Here is a 25,718-nt window from a genome sequence, read left to right on the forward strand (position 1 = left end):
CACAATTTAGGTTATAAATAATTTCACTTTGCAAACAGTTGTTTTTTATGTATGTTGTCATTGTCACTGTCACGTCATGTGTCATTCTAGGTTTTTGAACGAAGGAAAGGAAGGCATTTAGCTTATTCAGCCTAATATACAAGAAATTGGATCAAAATTTTTCTTTTTTGTTGAGAGTTTGACTATATAAATATATTTAGAGATTATAGTGCAAGCATTGCGTTACGTACATTAGATATTTTCAATTAGTAATCAATCAGTAAGTATTTTCGGAAGCGACAAAGTTTTTCGAGATTTGTATTTCCTGGTATATGTTCGCTAGATTCACTATATTCAAGTAAGTGCAAACTCGCATAAACTTACGTTTTTATTTTGTGTAAGCGAAAAATTTTTTGATGTCCCTATCTAACTCCTAAGTTTAGTAGTCCCTACGGTCAGCCCTCAGTTATGAATGTTATGATGTAGTGATTGTAGACAATCAAACCTTCATAACACTTCCATCACTATTCATATACAACACAGGAGGTTCGTGGTTATGGTCCATGTTGAACGCAGCGATCCTCCATTGGTTGTCCATTTTGATCTTTGCTTTGCATTGCTGGTGCTGTTTCGAGCAATACCAGTTCCTTGATGTACGATTCTGGGAAAACGTGTAGCCTCTGAAAAATAACATTTTCTTGTCACTTCGACCCGATGGGATCAGCTGGTACTCGTATTCTGAAAGGACATAAAATAATAAGTATCATGATAATATTTTCATTTACCTCCCGAAAACTACCAATTAATAAGTACCTCATTCCATTAGCCGCTAAATCTGTAAATATACCCCAGTTACTAATTCATTGCAGACTCCTTTCTCTTGTGTTTTTGACATTCTCATTTTTATCTTTATGTAATAAATAAGACAGATATTTTATTTAGCCCATTTGTTTATTTTAGTTATGAAAAAAGAAAAAAAAAATACAATTTTTACGATGGAATGTTAAGATTATTTGCACAGATTAAAACGACTTGATCTAATTTTTAAGTCTAATAACATGTCCATCAGATGTTTTGACAATAAGTGGTCGTTTATGCACGTGGTTGAGGATAGAATTCTTCACATTGACTCTGTCAGCGCGGTCGAAGGTCAGGAGAGCTGGGCACTTGATCCTCGTAGCTGATGAGGAGCAACTCCACTTGTAAGTGGACCTTCGCCAGTAAGTGAACCCATCGAACAATACCAGCATGTTACCTTTACGAGATGTCAATATTTCGTATTGTAAATCTGAAAAGTTCGCCGCGCTTAAAAATAGCCTGAAAATTGAACTTTAGCAGCGTTAACGCTGAAGAGGAAGATGGAATGTAAACCCTATATCTATATTTTATATTAAAGTTTATTAAAAGACGTTCTAAACGGTGTTTGCAGTCTTATCTGCAATTTGCTAGCGCTGTGGACTATAGCCTATAATCCCTCTTACTCTGAGAGGAAACAGCTTGTGCCTAGCAGTGATAATAATGCCAGTGGAACAATAACGAACAATTTTGGTTTAATACATAGTTCATAAACGACCCTATAACGGTTGTTGCTAATTTAATTTTTAATATGATATTGAATTAAAAAAAACACATAACATACATTATTTTTTATTCTAAAAGATATTATTAAAAGAGTAACCATCTTAAGCTTGACTTACACGCAATAATAATTAAACTAGGGGAATATCATAATTATCTGAATAACAGATGTCAAAAACAAATTATAAAATACTTCGAAATAGCCGAAAAAACTTAAGTAGACTTTCGTAGACATTATCTTATAACTTAATATATTTCCCATGCTTGGTTTTTTCGTACTTCGGAGGCGGATGGTTATGACTGGAGTTGCAATAGACCAGCTTCTTAGACGAGTCCATTTTGACCTTCGAAGCGCATTGGTTCGCCTTTCTGCCGGAGCAGTACCACCAATGCGATTGTTTGGTGTATTTCAGAAAGGTGTAACCATTCACCATCAAACGAACGCCACCGCGATGAGTATTAATAAACTCGTATGGTACATCTGGAATATCAAGACAATTTATGCATTTGTGTCTGCTTATTATTACAATCTCTAATTTTAGTTGGTTTACGTACTGACACATATGTATATGAGGGTCACATAGTACAAGGTAAATTTGACCCTCTTCCCAACGATTAGTCTCCAAATCATGATTCAGCATCGATGCAATGGCCAAGCAGCCAATTATCGATACTTAAAGTACGAGTTGTATGTTTGCGGGAACTTTAAATGACAGATGTTAAAAACTAATAATATACAACGGTTTTTTACTTATATAATATATTAAACATTGTCAGGAGCTTAACTTACAAAATCCTATAACTGCTGTTTTACAACTTTATATATTTCCCTTCCTTGTTCCTGTGATATTTGGGTGGCGGATGGTTGTGATTGAAGATGCAATCTACCAGCTTCTTGGACGACTCGTCCATTTTGACTTTTGAAACGCACTTATTAACGTATCTGCTGGAGCAGTACCACTGATGCGAGGTGCTGCCGGCTTTGTAGAAGGTGTAGTTGTTGACCATGATGAGAGTGCTGCCTCGAAGTGAATGAATATATTCGTATGGTACATCTGGAATCAAGAACATGTGTTTGAACCTTCTTGCAAAGACTGACGCTTCCGCATAGTTTCGGGTATTCTTCATATAACTTCCATAAAACTGGAGTTTAGGGGTTTCTTCTTCGATCGTGACGATTTTATCCTTATTAAATACGGTAACGTTTTAAATTTGCTAACCGCAAAGATAGTTCGGCAAAAACAAACCTATGAATATGGCCGAAATAAACGAACATGCATTTGAAAGAAAACAAAAATATTTTTGCAACATTTATTTTTATTTAAAAAGATATTGACTTCAATTACAAAATGCTAAACAAACTAATAACTTATACCTCATAGTAATACCGGGCTTCATAGGTGTATTTATTCACATCATTTCGAGAAACTGAGAACTTGCAGTAACATAAACACATCACTGCTTCAATTCAAAATTACCACAAATCAAAATAACACTTCTTTACAGGAGAGCTAATTAAAAAAAATATTTTTGCTATAAAATTAATGTATAACAGAAATTAGTTTTCGAGATGTGGCACTTTTGTACAAAAGAGACGTGGTTTCAGCTCGTTTGTGGACGCGCAACTAACAATATGACGGTTTAGATTATATTTCGCGCGTTAAAAACGAAAATTCAAAAGTAACGGTTGCGTGGGTTGTGTATCTCCGAATGCAAAATAAATGTTTTGTTTTTTTTTTAAATATCGAAACATAAGACTTACGATTGCATTTTTGCGATAAAAACTTTTTGTTTTTTTTTTATTTGTGATACTTTTAAACTGAAGCAGAGGCATATGTACTATATTTGCAATGTTAACTTTTAAATTTTAAAATACTGCCCTTCTTTAGTCCTATGATATTTGGGTGGCGGATGGTTATGATTTAATATGCAATCGACCAGCTTCTTGGACGAGTCCAATTTGACTTTCGAAGTACACTCATTAACGTATCTACTGGAGCAGTACCACTGATGCGAGGTGCTGCCGGCTTTGTGGAAGGTGTAGTTGTTGACCATGATAAGAGTGTTGCCTCGATGTGAATGAATATATTCGTATGGTACATCTGTAATATCAATAACATGTTAAACCTTCTTGGTAAAACTGACATGTTCTCAATAGCGTGATATTGATGGTCTTCCGTATAGTTTCGGGTTGGATTCCTGGCCTGGAACTGTAGTTTAGGGGTTTTTTCTTTGATCGTGACGATTTTATCCTTATTTAATGCGGCAGCGCATTAAATATGCCAATCTCCAAAAGTAGGTCGGGAAAAGGAAACCTAAAAGCGTGGCCGCAAAAAACGAATATGAATTTGAAAGAAAACAATATTTTTGCAGCATTTATTTGTATTCCAAAAGAAATTTATATCAATTACAAAAATTCTAAACAACTAATAATCAACTTATACCTGATAGTAATAGTAATACCTGGCTTCATAGGCATATTTATTCACATCATTTAGAAACAGAGAACATACAGTTACATAAACACATATGTACTATATTTGCAATTTGAACTTTTAAAATTTAATATACTGACCTTCTTTAGTCCTATGATATTTTGGTGGCGGATGGTTATGATTAAAGTTACAATCGACCAGCTTCTTGGACGAGTCCATTTTGGCTTTCGAAGCGCACTGATTGACGTACCTGCTCGAACAGTACCACTGATGCGAGTACTTGCTGGCTTTGTAAAAGGTGTACTTATTTACCATGATGAGGAAGCCTCCGCGATGGGAATCGATATACTCGTATGGGACATCTGGAAGGTCAAGACAATTTATCATCTGATTTAAGATTTTTAAATACAAGCTTGGTTACTGTGGCGGTCTTCCAAAAAATTTAATGTCCATAGAGGTTTATTCCTCTGTTTGAATGTTTGTTTACTTGTCTATGAGTGAGTTTATGACTCGTATTACACATAAACCCTTAAATATTTTTTTAGATATATTGTTCAGTTAGGTATATTTACATGCTCTCTTTCGTTCATATGCGATATATTATTTAAATTGTACTAAGCGTATTCTCTCAGTATGTTATTCGTTTAACACTTGAAATATAATTTATCTTAATTTTTAGATACAAAAATACTTCATACAACTGTACTTAGGATTTATAAGTAAATAAAATAAGGAGGATACAACTACTTCGTGTAAGAAATAACAGACCAAAACACACATCATTGTTTTTAATGTTTAAAAAAAAAACTTAAACGGTTAAAATTTGATATATCCACCATCTTTACTTTTATAGTACCTTGGTGGGGGGTGGTTATGTTTCAAGGAGTATTCAATCACCTGGTCAGAACCATTCAACTTGATCCTGGACATGCACTGCGTGGAATACCTGCTCGAGCAGTACCACTGGAGCGACTTCTTGCCCACTCGGTAGTAGGTGAAGTCCTGCAGCATGAGGAGCTTGCCACCACGAAGCGACTCTATGTATTTGATGGTGAAATCTGGTAACATAAAAATAAAAACGTTTAAGAACATAGATTCTTAAAACCTACAGCGAATATTTTTATTTTAATAGAAGATGTTCCTTGAAGAAAAGTATGTGTTCCAAGACTAATTCCTGGAAACTGTTGTTATAAAGAATTAGGTTTCAAAAAGCCAACCGTGCTTTCTCTTAAATAGGATCATTGATTTTTCGTAGATGTCATGTTGTAACTGAAAAAACTCATTGTGCATAAAAGATAGTCTATGAAGTTGGAGCTGGAATTAACATTTGCCACTGTTAACATTAAGTTAATTTTATATATTTAATTTTAACATTGGCAAGCGCCGATTTCTAGTCTGAGATATGACAAATTTCATTATTAGGTAAGTTTACAGGTATCACAAAAAATAAGTACAACCATTTAATTTTAATGATATATTCAATAAATTTAACAAAATATTATTCACGATCAATATTATTTTATATCTATATTTAGCAACTTTAAATGATAAGAAATTCATTTACTAAGTTGAAAAAGGCGTTACGCAATAAACATGATAAAATCTAAATTCTATAAACCAATCAACAATAGATTTTTAATGTTATATACAAAAAAGGGAAGTAAGTTAAATCCTAATGTGCACATTAATATAAAAGACTACGATAAAATAGAGGTGTATTCAAAGCAGAATAACGGCATGATAAGCAGAAAATGATACCATTATTCTCTATTAATATAGCAGCTCGTTCAGTGCATTGTAACAGATTGTATTTAGTGCTTTTAATTAAAAACTTAAATTTCTAAACCTTGGGAACCTACTGCGCCGAAGGTACAAGTTTAATTTTCGGCTAGGCGGAGAAACTGACCAATCATATCTGTTCTGCATTCATATGTATGTATAAACAGGACACAACAACAGTCATGGACGTAGAAAACATTTTTATGAAGAAAAGTCACACTCACTTCCACCGTACTCTAACCTGTCCATTCCATTAGTATGAGGCAGATGGTTATGATTCACGTTGAACTTCTTTATACAGGCGAACTTGTCGAGAATTACCTGTGCTTTGCATTTCAAAGATCTTCGCTTCGAACAGTACCACATACGCGATTTCCAGCTGTCGGAAAACGAATAACCTTGAAGTAGCATCACTGATCTACCGTTGTTTGTGCGGATTTCGTACATTAGATCTGGAATATATATGTGTGGTTTAACTAAAGCAATGTACACAATATTATGCCACTTGCTGAAAGACAAGCTGACCAAGAAGTCAAAGTGATATTTTGCACTTGCGGATTTTTATTCAAAAATGGTGCAAAAAGACCCTTTAAAAACCAGCGATGTATTCGCGAAGCCTCCGGTGTCGCAGAAGTCCATAGGATTTCCATTAGAAGCTCATTTTCCGAAAAATAAACTTAGTGTTCTAAATTAGTCATCAGAATTACATGAATAATGAACATATTGACCCATTTTAATCTATTTCTATTAGATTGTTGGAAACACTTAGTTAAATCTGACTTTGATCCGAAAATAATTTGTAAAAGTTAGGTAGATAAGGGTTGTTTTTAGAAATAACAAGTTATTGATATTCAACTATTTATTTACAAATTAATAACAAGAACAATCAATCCAAAATATCTTTCATATAGTAACTAATAATTATTGATTTCATATTTTACGTTTAATGTGTGATGTATCTATAATATGGGCAAATAAAATATGAATAATATTCATATTGAGGTATCAATATTATTAATATTATATAGGGTCCGCCATGTAACGTTTTTTTTTTCAACTAGTGTTTATTTCATGAATGGTAACACTAAGCTCATGTTTGATTTGACAGATAATTAGTTTTATCCTTCCGCTGAACGAATATGGTTGTGTATACGCTTGAACAACGCTGGGAAATATTGCGACATTACTTTGAAAATCATGGTAATGTTGCGGAATGTGTGAGAAAATTGCGTACGGATTTTGGAAGAAGAGAAGCACCGTCAGCTCCGTATGTTCGTTATCTTGTGAAAAAAGTGAAAGAAACTGGCATCCTCATCGATAAACCAATGCGTGAAAAGTCAAAAACAGTGCGTACACCCGAGAATATTGCTTCTGTGGCAGAAAGTGTGCGTGAAGCGCCATCAACATCAATTCACCGTCGTTCTCAACAATTGAACATTTCGGAGACATCATTGAGACGAATTTTGCATAAAGACCTTGGTATGACGCCATACAAAGTCCAATTGGTTCAGGAGTTGAAGCCAACTGACCATCCAATGCGTTTTCGCTTCGCTAAGTGGGCCTGCGATCGACTTACAGAAGACGCCGATTTTGCAAAAAAAATCATCTTTTCAGAGAAAGCCAGAGACAATTGACGCTTAAAGAACAATATTCGTGAAGCCATTGGTGAAATACAGCTGCACACAATCGATAATGTGCTTAAAAATTGGACCGATCGTGTAGGCTACTGCATGGCCAGCCGAGGCAGCCATTTGAATGAAATTATTTTCCATTATTAACCGGAAGGATTGTACTTTCTAATGAAAAAAGAAATTTGAGAAAATATTCAGTAGTTTTTGTTTTATAGCATTTTAATAAAAAAAAAGTTATTTGGCGGACCCATTATTTAGCACATTAGAATTAATCCTTATATTAAAATATACTCAAACATATTTCCATTATTTTATGTTACTAATAAAATGTTGTTAATCGGTTATAAGCAACCACGACTTTTTATCGAATTTGTTATTGCCACTCATTTTTAACTACACAAAATAAAAAAAAATCAGCGGTCTCAACTCTGACGTCTAGTAAAGTAGGCCAAGTTATTAATACTTTATCAGCCAAGTTTGATGTAAGTTCCATCTTTGCTCTTATAAAACACAGGCGGTTCATGGTTGTGTTCCAACTGATGGAACACCATCTTGCCGTGGGAGTCGAAACGAATCTTCGCTTCGCACTTGTGGGAGAATTTCTGGCTGCAATTCCAATATCTATTGTCGCATGTGGTCTGCGCGAAGCTGTATTTCTCGATGTATAGCAACGGCTTCTTAGTTCTTGAGGTTTCTATAAACTCGTATTTGATTCCTTGGTTTTAAAATAAAATACTCATTAGTCATTACTCTTTAGTAACGTAGATCTATTTTTGATAAATTATTTAAGTATAATAAAGTATACCTATATTATCTGATGATATAGATATATACTATATGATGCGTGACGCCCTGCAGAACGCTGGACTGATGAGATAAGGAATAGCGACCACAGACTGGATAGAGAAAGGGAAAGATAGAGGAAAATGGGGACGTCTGGAGGAGGCCTATACCCGTAAAGGGGCTTTAACTTAAATAATTTTATTTCTAGTTTTTTATTACTATTTTTTTTGTTATATCTCTCTAGATTGGGTTAAAGATAAATAAAGGCTTATTATTATTATTATATTACTATTATGTGATAATTATAATGTATATATGTAAAAAGTGAAATAAATATCTTTAACGATATTAAATTACCTTTGTATTATTTTTTTTTCTTGATGTCAAAACATAAAATTTTAACAAAAAAACATAATTGTGCATATTTTCTTTTATTTTTACTTTGGCCAATAAATGTAATGTAATAATAAAATAAAATTTAGCAATGGAAGATAGAGCAAATTTTCGCTTAGTTTTAAGACAGAAATTCTAACCATACTCCTTCCAAAGATGTACATCTGAACATATTGTCTTCTGGTATCATGTATTATATTTTTATTAATACGTACCTACTTTTTATTACATTGACTTCTGGGATATATCTAATGTTCTAAAAGAAGGTCTTACTACATTATAAGTGATACTTTTTTGGCATCACTAAAAATCAATTGTGTTCATTCAAATTCATAAATATTTATTATTATTTAAAAACAAACACATATAAGTATTAATATGTACCTACATAGGTACGCAATTTATATCATTAACTCATAAATAAAAATGAATAACCTAATAATTAACTACAATATTTACAATTTATAATATTAATCATTTTAATTTATGACTATTGAGATTCTGTGCCAATTGTTACAGCATAAGAGATAAAAGTATTTTTTCTGTAAATAAAATTTGTAATCATATAATTTTTAAATAATTTAAATTGACATGTCGACAACGGTAATACTATTATTGTGTGTTGAATAAATATTACACTTTGCAGGAACTAAAATAAATTTTATAAATTTTAAAATTCCACTTCCCGACCTACTTTTGCAAAACCACATTACGTTATATTTAACATTAGTTAATTATTAATCTTTATGTAGGTTCCATTGCTGCTTTTATAAAACTTAGGCGGTTCATGATTATGGTGTAAATGATGGTAAACGAGGTTCCCTTGGGAATCAAAGCGGACCTTCGCCTCACACTTGAGAGTCATCTTCTGGCTGCAGTTCCAGTATCTGCTGTCGCTGGTGGTTTGTCCAAACGTATACTCCTTGATGTAGAGCAGCGGCTTCTTGTACCTCGACGTTTCTATAAACTCGTATTTCACTTCTGAAGGTATAAAAGTGTGTATTAGTTAATCCGTTCGCAATATTCACATACATCTAATATTGTCAATTTTATAATATTAGATTTAAAAGAAATATGTTAACACCCGCGTGGCGGAGCGGTCACCATGCCGGTCGGACACGCAGAGGGTTCCAGGTTCGATGCCCCGCCAGATTGATATCTAAATGATGATGTTTTATTGTGTTCTGGGTCTGAGTGTGTCTGTATTCGTCTATGTATGTCACACCGCACTAGTTTAGGTTCCAGTATTATTATTACACAAGGAAGAAGGAAAGGAACAGGTATAGTGAATAAAATATCACTTTTAGAGAAAAAATATTTTTTTCATGATTTATATACAACATTATTAGTTAATACCAATTTTAATAATAATGGCTTAAAATAAAAAAAAAAATGTATGTTATGTATTTTCATACATAATTTCTACTGGGAACAAGAATGATAAAAACATGATTTTTAATATTCATTAAAACATTCATTTTTTAATGACGTAAAACTTGTTAATAAAATATTTGTTAATATTTACAAACTGTTAATTACATAATAAGGTTTGTGATGACTGATGAGATAAGTATACTAATATACTCGTACTTTGTAACAATTAATGATAAATTTTAATAAAACGACAAAGCGACAACAACAAAAAACGACAAAATTTTATGTTAAATTTATTTTTCCAAGAAAACTAATTAGTGGATTAATACAAAACCGGTGCTCTGCAAAAATATTTCAAGTTCAAATTTTACTATAGGTTTGTCAAATATATTATTAGGGCATAATTTTCGATATAATATAACCACACCAACTACAAGGAAATTACAACAGCGGCATACAATTCAATTTATCCCTTTAGTCCAATCTAAGGTCGCTTATAAATACGTTAAGTGCTAAGTTGTAACGCCTTACAACATTTTATACGTACATAACCATTAACGTTATGTCTCAGGGCCTGATTTGGGGGATGGGGAGGCGGTTTTAACGCCCCGGGGCCTCCGCAAGTGGGGGCCCGCATCATAGAGATATAATAAGAATTCGACGGATCAGCCACTTATACATTTTTACAGACAATATTTTCACTTTACTTTCCATACACTTTACTGATTACTACATTCTGTATTGAAATAACGTTAGTTTTTGGCAAAAAAATTTGAAAGACTTGGAGGGAAAAATGTGTTTCTTTTTATTAGGAAAACATTTAGGGGCCTCCGTTCCTACGTTGCCCTAAACCCTCTGGATCTATAAATTAGAGATGAAACGGATATTTGCCGCCTATCCGGCGGGCTAAATACTATCCGGCCGAATGCCGGATAACTGGCGCCTATCCGGTCGGATACTGGATTAAAAATTAAAATACATAATTTTCAAGTAGTTAATTGCTTTATTTATCACTTAAGAAATATAATCAGTAATCACCAAAAATAATTCTACAACTTAGAAAATACAGAGTTATTAGTACTCATACTGCACTAATGGCAAATTATGGTGAATAAATAGTTTCTGTGCATTAAGAGGTAGCAAACGGTTTCGCTTGTCTTCATAAATAAGGCCAGCTTCAGAAAAAAGTTTTTCGTTGTACACACTGCTGCAAAGTGCTGAGAGATAGATCTTGACAAACTTTGTCAAATTTGGGTATTGTTTAGCATTAGCTGCCCACCAAGAATAAGGGTCACAATTGCGATCAATTTGTTCTGAGTTTAGATAGAAATCAAGCTCACATTCTATCGCGTTTTTTTCTTCATGTTCAACCTGGCTATTATTGTTTTCATTTGCTACCTTATCAAAGCAATCCCAAATAGTGTCATAAGCTTTGTGAGATAGAACTGACTCTGTCTCTTTTCCTCTACTTTTTTTAGCCGGTGTTGAAGATAAACTGCTATCGGAAGAGTAATCCAGTAGTTCATAAGACATATTTAAATATTCCAATAGAATCTGACGAGCTCTTTCTGCATCACGTACCTCTAAGTAATTTGTTTTGAATCTAGGGTCTAGGTAAGTTGCAATCAAGTAGTTTGAGTTTTCACATATGGACTTCAGATGAGTTTCTAATTCAGCTTTTAACGAGGCCCGCATTTGTGATAAATCAGGAGTTATTTGCTCAGTTTCATCTTTATCTAAATATTGTTTTAAAGCAGCAACGTATGGTATTACTTCCGACACGCAGGATTGACCAGAACTTGTTATTTTGACTATTTCTTCAAAGGGCTTTAATAAATTGACACATTGCTCCATTAAGCTCCACTGTTGAGTTGTCAGATTGATGAGTGTATCGTGATCAGCAACACATAATGATATGGCCTGCTTTTGTTCTATCAAACGTTCAATCATATAAAACGTAGAAATCCACCTGGTGCTTATATCTTGCACTAACTGATGCTCGGGTAGATTTATCTTTTGTTGAATCATCAGCAGGTTTTCTTGAGCTATACCCGAGTGATTGAAGTGCGCCACAAGTCGTTTTCCAGTAGCAATCATTGCTGTCACTTCAGCTTGGACTTTGAGCGACTCATTTATAGCTCTTTGAAGCGTATGTATGAAACATCTAGCAGAATCATACTCGGCCAAACGAGCACCCTTCACCATGTTTGCGTCACTATTATGAATGAGTAAATGTATTTTAGTGTGCTCAATATCCCAGCGATTCGCGACAATATTAAGGTCTTTTGCTATATTTTCCTCTGTGTGTGAACCTGAGAACGGTTTCATTTCCAGAACTCCGTGTTCTAGATGAAATTCAGGTGATATTCAATGAGCTGTAAAGCTCAGAAAACTAGAATTGTCGTGTAAGCAAGTCCATATATCACAAGATACTGATATAGCCAAAGCATTCCAGATGTTATATTTGATTTTCTCGTGAATTCTGTCATATATGTCAGGAATGATTTTTTGGGTAATATAAGTCTGGCTTGGCAATTGATAGCCGGGTAAAGCTTGTTCTAAGAGTCTAGCTAATCCGGGTCTTTCTACTATGGATATTGGCTCGTTGTCTAGAGCAATCATTTCGGCTACTAAATAATGGTACTTTCTGGCTATAGCGCCATTAACGTTCCAAAGCAATTTCCTTTTAAAATCTTCTGTCATAATGAGTTGCTTTTTTGCTACTGAAGACGAACTTGTCCCCGGAATCGTTGTAGGAATTGTAGTAGGCCCGTTAGCAGCATTATCTTTATTCAGTTCACGGAATTCATCTGGATGTTTTGATTTTAGGTGATTTTTCATGGCAGAAGTACCTAGAAAAAAATAGATTATACATATAAGATACTTGGCAAAAATTCTGCTTTAAATAAACTTTTAATTATATTAATGTACCTAACGAATAGATAAGACAGATAACCAACAATACACAATTAAAAAAAACTAAAGTTCGTAAAGTAAGTAAAGTTTTCACAGTCAAATAATTAAAAAAAATACATCTTAAAAGCTCCGAAATAAGTTGCGCTCTAAAACTTGCAAAATACTTCACTCAAAAACGAATTGCAATTAGATACATACCTGCTTTCTTTCCTTCGCCACCACGAGAAATTTTAACATTGCACAGTAAACAAATAGCAAACCTATTATTATCACTGTTAATACCAAAATATTCCCATAAAGGAGATACTTTCTTCGTCGATGCCATGTCTCGTCGTTAAATGTTTATAGAATTATAATTATAATAAAAAAAACTTCAGATAACAAGAGCACAAATAAAATAACCTCATACGATCGCACACGCGTCTACACTGCAATCTATACAAGTCAATGAATGAAACAACTTTCGACTTCGCTTATGAACGACAAAACCCGAATTAAACCGAGTCCACCCGATCGTTCGCGCGCCAATTGCGCATGCGTGCTTCTTGTACTAACGGCCACACTCCGCCGGATATCCGGCGCCCGGAAATCCGGCCATTCGGCTACACGCCTGACCCATTTCAAAACCCAGTGAGGGCTTAAAACTAAATATTACGAAGATAATGATAATGGATAAACGATGGTTAGATTAATGTACTAACCAGTTTTTAAAACATTATACGAGCATTTGCTAGAATTGTTCAGATTAGACTAACCACAGGACTCAGTTTTAATATCTCATTGATTATTGTTTTTAAAAACTTATAACGGTGCATCGAAATTGACATTGTCATTGAAACAATAAAATTGAGTTTCTAAGTTTTAAATGGTTACGAAGCTGTCAATGATGCACTTACTAGGTGTCAAGGTCAACGCTAAAAATATCCTATTACTTGTACGCTTTCAACGCTGGTATTTTTGTATTTGGTAGGGACTTACTAAGTTAGCAAAAATATGGAACAAAACATTTTGGTAAACATTATCCCTTATTAAGTTAGCAAAAATATGTGGGCCAAATATCCGGTATCCGGCTGAACTGCTATCCGTTTTCCTCTACTACAAATCCGACCCAGGTGTAATCTAACCTAACACAACCATATAATATACAGAACTTAAAATTGTATATAACGCCCATAGCGATCTACATATCCCGAAGGTGATTTATGATTATGTACTAAGTAATGAAATTTGAGATTCCCAACTGAATCGAAGCGTAACTTCGCTTTGCACCTCCGGCCCTTCTTCGTACAACCGTAGTATCTTGGGTCAGAAGTAGTTTGCGTGAAGATATTATTTTGGACGAGTATCGAAGGTTTTTTAGCGGAAGCCGTATATATGTACTCCAGTTGTAAATAGCCTGAAACAACATACCTATATGTTAATATGGTAAAAAAGACATGCGAGATGAATAGATACAGAGGCACTGGTTAAAATTATAATACAACATAAAACATAAATATTATGAGTCACAAATAGAAATAAAAAGTAGATAACTACAACAACATGTACCTACGTAAATAAAAAATTGATAAAACTTTGATACGGTAAGTATTTATCAAAAGGAAATTGTCCAAAGAAATAATGCGATGTAGTAATTTTAGTGCAACGTATGATTACATTTTACCCAAAAAACAAAAGATTTACGTAGTTTATATTCATTTATTTAGCCTCTTATTCTCTTTATTCCTAAATAAATACAACTCAGTAGGGTTAATATTTTTTGCTATTATTATTTTACAACGAGGCCCTAAATTCATGCGCTCGGGGCCCCGAATTTAAGTGAGCAGGGTCAGCAACGTCTGCTGGCCATACATGGACTGCTCGAGCCTCAAGCAGCTGCAACTGCTCGAGCGGTTCGTGTATGTACGTACTTAGAAGTCTGAAGTTCACTATGCAGTCGCAGCTTGAAGCATTCGATACTGGCTGCTCCAAGCTGCTCGTGTATGGCTGGCCTTAGGGAGTCTGACGTCCCTGCTCAGTTAAATTCATTTGTTAGTCTAATGTGTCTCCCATCTGGCCCTCTATAAAACTGCGGTGGATTATGGTTGTGTTTCAGATTATGATACATAATATTCCCGTGAACATCGAAGAAAATCTGCGCATCACATTTCGGGGACTTCTTGCTACTACATATGTAGAAGCGTGAGCTTCTTGTACTCTGCACAAACGTGAAATTCTTGACGTGGAGCAAAGGCTTCTTGTCGTTACCGGTGTCTAAGTATTTCAGTATTCCCAGATCTGTAAAAAATGTAAATGTTATTGCATCCCGTTATAATAAACTTGAGCAAATTTTAAAAGCGTTGAAATATTATGAATGATTTCACATTAATTTTATATCGCATCTTTCATACAAGTTAATAGTTGTGTTTCAAATAACGATAGACCAAGTTCCCGTGAACAGCAAAGTAAATTTTTACATCGCACTTTAAATACTTCTTACTGCATATGAAGTAATGTGAGCTTCTTCAGCGCATATAGAAAACGGAAAATTTATTATTAAAATAAACAACACCATATTGGATTGTTATTAACAAAAATAAGATTATTATCATTATTAGAAAGGAAAGACATATACAAATTTCATCATTTTTTATTAAACAAAATACACTAAATTGCTCGTTGATCCCATACTAGGTTACCCTGTATTGTTTACAACTAACATATACTAAGCAATTTCTTAATTATTATTAAAGTAAAAAGCAAACTAAAAATTACTTTGAAGTACTTAATATAGAACAAAGGATTACCGTATGCAGAAATTAAATTTAATTATGTGGTCATGTTTGTTTAAAAATAGTCAGGATTATAATTTTAACAATTGATTTTTTAAGTGCATGAAACTTGCTTATTTTTCTGCTATTTAACTTTTAAGAGGAGTCAACAAAATTATTTTACTCCAATAATTTAGTAAAAGTTGCAAGTTTTTTTACACACATCTGTACTGTCAATATAAAATACTATTATAATTATATAGCGCACAAATAAGACGGCAAATTCTGAAATGTCTAATAATAAAACGCAACAATCTTAATTAAATATATATCTACCTAAATTTTAACCTACAACCCGTCAGCGGATTTCTCCGCGTTAAAAAAAAAGCTAAAGCGAATGTTTCAAAAATTGAGAAGTAAGGTTATGATGTGATAACATTTACCATCATAGTAATAGCTTATACCTAAGTTTAAACAAAAAAAAAGGATGTAGCACCTTTATTATCTAATGCAAACATGTAATTATTAATTCTATTATTTAACTTTATTATTACTTAATAACATCCAGTGGTACACTAAGGTCGTCGGAGGCCCGGAGCGGAAAGTTGAATGGAGGCCTTCAATGAAAAAAGTTTTTTGATTTTTACAAAATAGGAGTTTTTATAATATAGGAGTAGCAGACTAGCATACAGTCCACCTGATGGTAAGTGGCTACTGCCATCCATGGACATTTGTAATCAACCCCAGATAGGATTAGATATTTCTATCTGAGGTCGGCCACAGATGCACCGCTACCCCTGAGGACTAAGCTGGAACGCCTCGGAAAAGTATGTCAACCTTACCACACCCTTCAAACCGGAACACAACAGCGCCTAACACTGCTGTTATTAGGTAGAAATAGGTGTGGCGGTGGTGCCTCCGGAGTCGAACCACAAAGGGTTCTACCACCTTCATAATTTATACACATGTCACAGATTTTTTGGTTCTGACGACCTTTTTTTAGCAACTGAGCTTTGACCCTAGAATCAAGGGCCCGGGGCCTCCCCCCTTAGTCCGCTAGAAATAACATCAATCTCCGAGCTTAATACATTTTCCGTTGCGCCCTTTATAGTAACGCGGTGGTTTGTGATTATGTTTCAGATTATGATACGCTAAATTTCCGTGAACATCGAAGTAAATCTTTGCGTCACATTTCGGAGATTTCTTGCTACTGCATATGAAGTATCGTTGACTTTTGTTACATTGCACAAAGGTATATCCTTGAATGTAGAGCAATGTTCTGTCTTCCCGAGTCCGGTCTAGATACATCAGGATCCCCAGATCTATGAAAAATGTTGAAACAGAAATGTTAATATTATTGAAACGGAAAACTTAGTAATAACTTAATTATAACCGATTAAATTATTATAATTAGAGGATAGGACTATTACTAGTAAAGGAAAAAGATACAATTTGATTGATTTTTATTAACGAAATATCAAACTCTTACATAATTATAAAAGTAAATAAATGGTAATTTTATGTAAAAAATTACTTTCAATAATTTGTTTTTTACAGTTTATAGCGTAGCTAAAACATAATTACGGTTTCACTGATGAACATAAATAAGATGCCTCTTAGAGATAATAATGCCCTCATTAATAGTTACTTAATGCTAGTAAAGGAACACAGTGTGTATTATTTTCATAACGATATAGAGAGCCGTTCTATGTGTATTTTTTTTTCAAAATCTTCACGGTCTCTCTCCGTTAAACCAATACCTCGATTTTACGAGTGTACATTTTTCATATTAAAAACTTATATAATTTGTCCTGTAGTATTTTATTCAGTTAGAATATGAACTAGCGATTGGTAACTTGGAGGCTCTGTAGTACCCCGGCCTGTCATGGCAGTGCTCGAGATGGTAGAAGATCGCTGTGTCGTCATAGCTCAATCGCACTCGCGCTTGGCACTTCTTGGACAGCTTCTGTGAACAGTACCAGTTTCTGGACGCCTTGTGGTTCTTTGCAAATGTGTACCCATCGATGATCATCAAGCGACCACCTCGCAACGAGTCGATGAACTCGAATTGTAGATCTGAAAATAATAGTTATCATCATCATCAACCCATTACTGTCCCACTGCTGGGCACGGGTCTCCTCTCAGAATGAGAAGGATTAGGCCATAGATCACCGCCTTGGCCAAGTGCGAATAGGTAGACTTGAGATACCTTTGAAAATTTTGTAAAATTTCTCAGGTTTGCAGGTTTCCTAACAATGTTTTCCTTCACCGTTTAAACAAGTGACAATTTATTGCTAATACGCACATAACATTGAAAAATCATAGCCTGGGACTTGAACCTCGGACCCCTGGACCAAGAGGCCGAGTTTCACAACCATTAGGCTATCATTGCTTGAAAATAATATTAGGTTAATATAATACAAAAGGTAGAAATTCTTAATGACTTTTTCATGTTTGGGGAGGCAAGTTTATGAGGCATACGTGTATGAGGCATTTTTATTTTTACTTATACACGATTTCACTAAGTTCCCTATATATACTATATAATAGCAATGCTTCTGTATCCGGCCTCATGGTAGACTCCATTATATTTTGGTGTTGATTACAGATGTTCATGAGCGGCAGTGCTTTCAAGTGGTACAAACAAAAAATTCATACGTATATACATACTATGTAAACAAATCATAAATTTTATTGTTGAAATATTTGACTGCATGTCTGTCTGACTTGCCGCAAAAATATAATAGAGATACAGTCAATGAGATAACAGACGGATATGAATGAAAAGCTTCGCTCTGCCTTTATTACCCCCCTCCCTTACCCCGAGAACGTCGAGTGTCCGCGTAGAAACACCAAAACCGAAAAGTGCACGAAGCCGAAATTAAAAACATTTTAAAAACTCGTATATTTAACAACAACAATCATATACTTAGTCATAATAACAAAATTCCTATTTCTACGTCAGTCCAGACAATTTTGGCGAATGATTATGTACGAGATCTGCGAATATGATCTGCTGGCTTATCAAGTCCAGTTTGACCTTCGCAGCACAGCCTCTTGATAGCTTCCTGGAACAGTACCAATTCTTCGAGACCTTATTGGTTCTGGCAAAGGTGTTCCCGTGAAGAACCATGATGACTCCACCTCTGGAAGAATCTATTAATTCGTATTGGAGACCTGTAATATAACCCGTAAAATGATAGATGGTAGAGCAGTGGTGGACTAAGGTCATCGGAGGCCCGGGGCGGATGCCCCCCAGTGTAAAAAGTTGGCCTGTGATTCGGTGACCTTTTTTTTGCTGACTAATACACATTTCATAGATTGTTTGGTACTGACGACCTTTTTTTTGCACCTGTGTTTGGAGGCTTCCCAGGATCGGAGGCACGGGGAGTACTCTATGGGTGGAAGTGGCGTCAACAACGCCTTCACCTATTTCTGCATATAACTGCTGCGTCAAGCGCTATTTTGGTTTGCAGGCATTGGCAATGGTAGCAATGGAACTGTCACCGTCCTCAGCTAAGACTTCAAACCTATTTATGGGCGATTTTATTAATATCCATGGGCCGCACCAATAACTTAAAGTCAGGTGAAGTGTATGCACTTTGACATTTATTTAGAAAATACATATACATACAGATAAAGATTTTAGATTTATTATTCTGGTTTCATTAAAAATTCATAATTAAAAAATGACAAACACCGTAGTTTTATTTGATTAGTAAAAGGCATTACAAGACATTGACACAGATATAGATTATAACTAATTGATCTTAATAATAGTACCATCAGCTGCCCTATGCAGTATCGGTGGTGGATGATCGTGTATCAAGTAACATCCACTAACCACTCCGTGATACAACCCTACGCGCGCCTTGCACCCCCATCTTGACTTCTTCGAGCAGTAAAACTTGTATGGGTTACCCCCTTGAACGGAGAACGTGTAGCCTTGGACGACTATCATGTTGTGCTTTCCCTTCCCTGAGGGCAGGACTTCGTAGGATAGGCCTGGAAAGAAGTAGGGTAGTTAGCATATACCTCTATTTGTACGATTTACTTCTAAAGTTATGATAGTCTCGGACCAAAAAGAAAGATAACGCCACTCGGAATATTCTATTGCATTTAATGTTCTAACTTTACTGTCTTCTGACTTAACGACACGTGATGGCTTTCATTTCTTAACGTTTAATCGTAGATTTTGTTTTGTACTGAAATAAAAACGCATCATGTGTTTTGTATTTAAAATACGGCAGAATATACTTTAATTCGATAATGAGTTCTAGAGGCAGTCTTTTATTTTTGGTCTGAGATTAGATTATAGTAATTAAAGGTTAAAGCAAAGGTTCTCCCGATCTTAAGGTACAGTATAATATTTACTTCCTGATACATAATAGTGAACAGTCAAAAATCAACATTGAATAAAACAATATACAAATGTTAGATATACTTTATTTCTTCTGGAACGTATAGGAACAAGGTTAATTGGACGTGGTTATGCAAAATGGATCCAACCCACAGAAGCCCTTTTTTTAGTTACTGTCACACATGGCATCTCCACATCAATTTTCGTATATGCAAAAAATATCCAAGCTGCATGGTACATTTTTTCTTTTGAAATATACAGATATCAGTGATAGCTAACAAAAATTAAGCAATTTATCTTTTACTAAAACACCTATTTTCTCAAAAGGTGTGGTTGTGGTTGGATCTGCTTTGCATAACTACATCCAATTAGAAATTATTTTATACAGATACATTAATACCACACTACAGTCACTTAAATCTTTAATGAAATACAATGCAGATATCACATTTTGGTGTCAGTTTCATATCGATCAACAAATAGTTATAATTGTTGATCGAGAAGTTATAAAGTTAATACTACACGACTAGAATATTAGGTACACATAGATATCTGAATTTATATTAATATTGAAAGAATAGAATCTACGTTACAATCTTTTGAATGGGTATTTTTTATTATTCAAAAGTAATAGAGTTGTAATTGCTATCAATACATAAATATTTGTACACAAACCACCCAGACCCTTTTTTTTTCTTCTCGTGAGAGTGACACAGAGTTATGTGGGATTCTTACCACACTTAAACCCTCCCGGTGGCCGTCCTCAGCGCTGCGTAGAGGACTCCGAGATCTCTAAAGGAACACAACCGGAGTCCTCTCAGCGCACTGCCCCCTCGGACTCCGCCCAGGTGAGATCGAATCACCACACCGTCCAGTGTACACGACGGTATGCGACCACACATACCACCGTTCATTCCCGTGGTCGCTGGCCGGGCGGTTCGAGCTCCCACTCTTGCCGTCCGCAACCCCGAAAGCCCCTTTTAGTCGCCTCTTATGACAGGCAGGGGATACCGTAGCCCTATTCTGGTCCCGGAACTACAGGGACAAAACCACCCAGACCCATACCAGACCTAAGATATGTGCTCAGCCGCAATTCGAACCCAAAACTCTTACACGGTAGAATACAGTACGCCACGAAGGTCGTCTAAACGGTAAAATAAAAATTGATTGTCTTTTTAAATCACCTACTCCCAACAGTATTAGTCAAACCATGAGACAATATTCTTACATGCAACTTAAATAAAGTTACTTTACTAAATTTAATACTGTACCTACTAAAATTACATGCAAAAACGTAATTAACGTGATGAAAGTATTCCACATATTTATGAGGACTATTAGAACAGCTAATGTGATTTAATATAAATGCCTGACTTAGACTTATAATATACGGGTGGCTCGTGATTATGTTCAGTGTTAATGAGATGAAGATGTCCATCGTCTTTGATCTTCAGCCGCGCGTTGCAGCCAGTACTGAGCTTCTGGGAACACTTGAGGTACCGTCGCCCGAGACCGGTATAGGCATATGTGTAGTTATTCACCATTAGAATAGTCCTCCCATTGCTTATAGGCAACTCTTTCACTGTGTAATCTGAAAAGGGTTCAAAAATTAAACCAATGGAGCTAGAGTGTCAAAAAATATCGTGTTCATGCAAAATTACTGCATCTATGTTCACTTCTCCTTCCTTCTGTATAATGTGTAAGCGAGAAAGATATACCATAGATTCGGATAACATTAGATATATGTTTTATCGTGAAAAAAGGTACAGTGAGTGACAAATATAGTAATTACAATACGAAAATAAGTGTCTTCTCCTAAATTACAAACTAAAAAAGGTAATTGGACCAATATGGATACAAATTTATGAAAGCTCCGTTTCAGGAATTAATGGTGTGTTATTTTAATAAAGTAATTAATGATGAAAATCAATGAATATAAATAGCCGCGGTGTTACATGGTGCAAGTAGTTCAATTACGTAGAAATAATGCCAACTTAAAATAATATATGAATCATTTCTTGATGTTTTCTATAAGACATACTTCAAATTAAACTTTAATTAGTTTCACAAAACAATCTTTAATTTATCATCACAATGGTTACATGAATTAGTCATTGTAACTTTTTAACAAAAAACAAATCGACCTTAACGATAAAACAAATTTACATAAAAAACAATTTTTAAAAATTAAAGTGTCAGACGGTCTCGTGCACCAGCTGTTTCACACATCACAAAATATCATGGTATAAAATATACATGTCCCCTAATTAACGGTCAAATAAGGTTCACTCTATTTCTTTGTCATTTTGTCCTTTGCTGATATACAAAATAGACTCCAAAAACACTATTCGCCATAGCATTGTCAGTGCCGGTGGTCTAAACAACATCTTCTTTAGACTATATCTTAAAAAACCGTCCATCCGAAGTCCTATGGTAGTTTGGAGGTGGATGGTTGTGGTTTGTGTCTGCGAAAACAATCACCCCATTCCTATCAACTTTCATACGAGCTGTACACTTGGATCTTTTCTTCTTAGAACAACACAGATACTTCCTGCCGAGGCCAACGAAAGAGTATGTATAGTTCCTGTACATAACCACTGATTTGCCTCTCGACACTTCTACCATGAAGATCGAGTTATCTGCAAAAAGATATAAAATATGAAAGAAAAGATATACGAAATAAATTTAAGTACCACGTACTCTCATCAATTTACAATCTTTTGTTTTCTTGTAAGATTTTAGAGTTTATAATTATATACTTGAAATTAATAAAGTATCTTTATTAACGTAATAAATTTAAATTCAATAAAGAAGTTTAGGAACTAGCTCCTAAATTTTATAAGACATTGTTAAAATATTTTTTTGCTTGTTTAACATTTCAAAATAAATATTTAGAAAGCTCATAAGCGATTTCAAGTAATTTCACGACGAAGCCTTTCTCGCTCGTTATGTGTAAGTGAGAAGCATTTATAAATTTCTATTCATTGAAAAAGGTGTTAAAAAATCACAAACATGAGTTGAATACAATCATTTTAATAAATTTTGTGCAAATACATACTTCCTTTATTAGACAAACTAAATTTAATATTAAATTTATTTTATAGTTATATTTTTTGTTATAACTTTAAAATGATAATATATATTATAATGTAGTAATGTAAATAAACATTGTAGTCATTTTAGTGGGCATGAAATAAAATACTTTTATTTTTATTCTAAATATATATTTTGAGAAAGTCTCTTCTTTGTCTATCCTATATTTTTATGTTATCATAACAAATAGCTTCTAATTAAAAAAGATATGGCAAGATTCACTAATATACAGTAATACAAAATGACAGCACAGATATTTGCTTTCGTTCGCTTTCTATGTATTAACCTGAATTTTGGATTACAATATGCATTGAAACAAGATTTACATCATATATTATATACGTGTTTAAAAATATTTCATAAAAATAATGCCTATATAAAACAAACTCATATATTACTTATGTATCATAACACAACGAACCTTATTTATTTCAACTAAACAACAACAGGTACATCACCAAACTACGTTAAACAAACCTAGCTATATTTATATATAACAACACATTTGAATCACCTACATTGGATAAAACTTATTTATTTTAACATAATTACTGACGGCAGTGACATAGACATTTGGCGGTGGATGATTATGTCCAGTAAATGATTTAATGACGCAATCCGTTTCGTCTACAGTTAACCTGGCCTTGCACATAGTAGAGCACCTACTGGAACACCGCATGTACTTTTTACCATTTAACTGATTTTGAAGACAGAAAGAGTAGTTCTTAAACATAATTAACTTCGATTTGCTTGTACTTTGAAGATATTCCATTTTATCTGCAAATAGTTGTTAATCTGTAACTAACGTTATAGGCAACGATGGTAATTTGTTTCAACCTTAACAATAATAAAAGATTGAACATTTTTAAACGGTATTAGTAAAAACCAAAGTGGACCTCGTAACTTCTTTCATTATCTTTCGCTAATAATTGTAAAAAAGTTTCGGATTTCGCCATCCACGCACACTTGAAAATCGCCCTGTATATATTTTTATCCTAACATTACATAAAATAATTTATTGTAACATACTGACCAGGGCTAGTGACATAAAAATTTGGTGCTGGATGATTATGTTCACCAAAAGTTTTAATGACTCGATCTGACTCATCCACAGTTAGTCGAGCCTTGCAAGTCGTAGATCCCCTATTCGAACACTGCATATACTTCGTGCCGTTAACTTTATTTTGGAGACGGAAGGAATAGTCCTTATACATGATTATCTTAGTTTTGTTCCCACTTGGGAGGTATTGTACTTTATCTGGAAGTTGTTGTTAATCTGTTACTAACTTTATTTATAGTGTTGGTAATCTGTTCCAAGCTTAAGGATTAATTATTTTAGCTACTACTATGTTATACCTAATAATTATGTTGTTATAGTATAATTGTATGTACGGAAATAAGCCAATTGTTGGGAGTTTCCTGTTTAAAATAACACACAATACTAACAGAAGTTTGTCATTTTATTCAATAAAGGAGGCACATCTATTTCATAATGGAGGCACATCTATTTACTTCCCGTTCGCACTCTATAATGAGTGAACGAGAAATACATAGAATACAAAAGCCGTCTTCTTTATCAATTTGAATTACTATCATTAATAACTATATTAAAACAACTCATACAATATTGAAACTATTCTAATAGATTTGATATAAAAATATATACAAACATATTAAAAATTAGATATTTCACCGATTGTACATTCTTACATACTTGCCGTCAGACGTGACATAAAACTTTGGTGGCGGATGATTATGTTCAGTACAAGATCTAATGACGGTATCTGTCTCGTCCACGGTTAACCTGGCCCTGCACATTAAGGAACACTTACTGGAACACCGCATGTACTTCTTGCCATTTTGAACGTTTTGTAGGCTGAAGGAGTAGTTCTGATACATAATTATCTTCGTTTTGCCTGCAGTTGGCAGGTATTGCACTTTATCTGTAAGTAGTTGTTAATTTGTTACTTGCATTATGTAAATGATGGTATCTTTAAGCTAAAAACATTTTTCTTGCATCTATATCTAGTAATCGTTATTATTGCACTTTTGGAATGCAAAAGCAAGAAAGGTATGCCGTACCGTGCCGTAAAAATACTTTATTTTTCAATTTTTAACCATATCCCGTAACTTTCGAAGGTCCTTAATTGGAAGCTATACACAAATGTAAAGAGGACGTTCTAAATAATTTTAAATAGTTTTCAAAACACATTTATTTAAATTTTATGAAAAAATGAGTACGTTATTCGTTAAACACATTTAACGGGTTCATTTTTTGCCAGTACCGTCTGATTTGAATAAAATAGAAGTATATTGAAGGTCACAAATTCTATTTTGAACCATATCCCGTAACAGAAAAAACACACAAAATGTGAAGAGGACGTTCTAAATAATTTTAAATAGTTTTCAAAACACATTTATTTAAATTTTATGAAAAAATGAGTACGTTATTCGTTAAACACATTTAACGGGTTCATTTTTTTCCAGTACCTTCTGATTTGAATAAAATAGAAGTATATTGAAGGTCACAAATGTAGTCTTTTTCACTAATAGTTTTAATTTAAGCGGATAACGTGACCCCATATTAAAATCGCCATTTTTTTCTTCGCAAAAATAAGTAGATATTATATATGATATTGATTATGGT

At 34.1% G+C, this 25,718-nt stretch overlaps 2 protein-coding genes and 2 long non-coding RNA genes across 5 annotated transcripts; all 4 read right to left on the reverse strand.

Annotated features, from left to right (window-relative positions):
* Positions 1-912: 912 nt before the first annotated feature.
* LOC140757732 (uncharacterized) lies at positions 913-5,049 on the reverse strand. Its single transcript, XR_012104013.1, has 4 exons — positions 4,849-5,049; positions 4,133-4,354; positions 2,348-3,872; positions 913-2,038 (listed from the first exon to the last, which is right to left on the reverse strand). It is a non-coding gene; the product is annotated as an uncharacterized LOC140757732 (long non-coding RNA).
* Positions 5,050-9,883: 4,834 nt separating this feature from the next.
* On the reverse strand, positions 9,884-14,021 carry LOC140757729 (zinc finger BED domain-containing protein 4-like). The gene is made up of 2 exons (XM_073093610.1): positions 13,067-14,021; positions 9,884-12,804 (listed from the first exon to the last, which is right to left on the reverse strand). Exon 2 carries the CDS (start codon positions 12,278-12,280, stop codon positions 11,027-11,029), a length of 1,254 nt encoding a protein of 417 aa, XP_072949711.1. The 5' UTR covers positions 12,281-12,804; positions 13,067-14,021; the 3' UTR covers positions 9,884-11,026.
* Positions 14,022-15,481: 1,460 nt separating this feature from the next.
* Positions 15,482-21,326, reverse strand: LOC140757735 (uncharacterized). Its single transcript, XR_012104016.1, has 2 exons — positions 18,713-21,326; positions 15,482-17,694 (listed from the first exon to the last, which is right to left on the reverse strand). It is a non-coding gene; the product is annotated as an uncharacterized LOC140757735 (long non-coding RNA).
* Positions 21,327-21,873: 547 nt separating this feature from the next.
* Positions 21,874-25,268, reverse strand: LOC140757731 (uncharacterized). Of its 2 annotated transcripts, XM_073093612.1 has the most exons (3): positions 24,904-25,268; positions 24,105-24,329; positions 21,874-22,617 (listed from the first exon to the last, which is right to left on the reverse strand). In XM_073093612.1, the coding sequence occupies exons 1-3, from the start codon at positions 24,968-24,970 to the stop codon at positions 22,376-22,378; spliced, it is 534 nt and encodes a 177-aa protein (XP_072949713.1). In that variant the 5' UTR covers positions 24,971-25,268; the 3' UTR covers positions 21,874-22,375. The 2 variants fall into 2 exon arrangements, 1 of the variants encoding a protein (XP_072949713.1); XR_012104012.1 differs by lacking the exons at positions 21,874-22,617; positions 24,904-25,268 and adding an exon at positions 23,172-23,848 and having other exon boundaries at positions 24,105-24,244.
* Between the last annotated feature and the right edge of the window lie 450 nt (positions 25,269-25,718).

This window comes from Epargyreus clarus, unplaced genomic scaffold, assembly GCF_041222505.1.
Source record: "Epargyreus clarus isolate Ecla_fem2 unplaced genomic scaffold, WU_Ecla_fem_2.2 ptg000005l, whole genome shotgun sequence".
NCBI classification, from domain to species: Eukaryota; Metazoa; Arthropoda; class Insecta; order Lepidoptera; family Hesperiidae; genus Epargyreus; species Epargyreus clarus.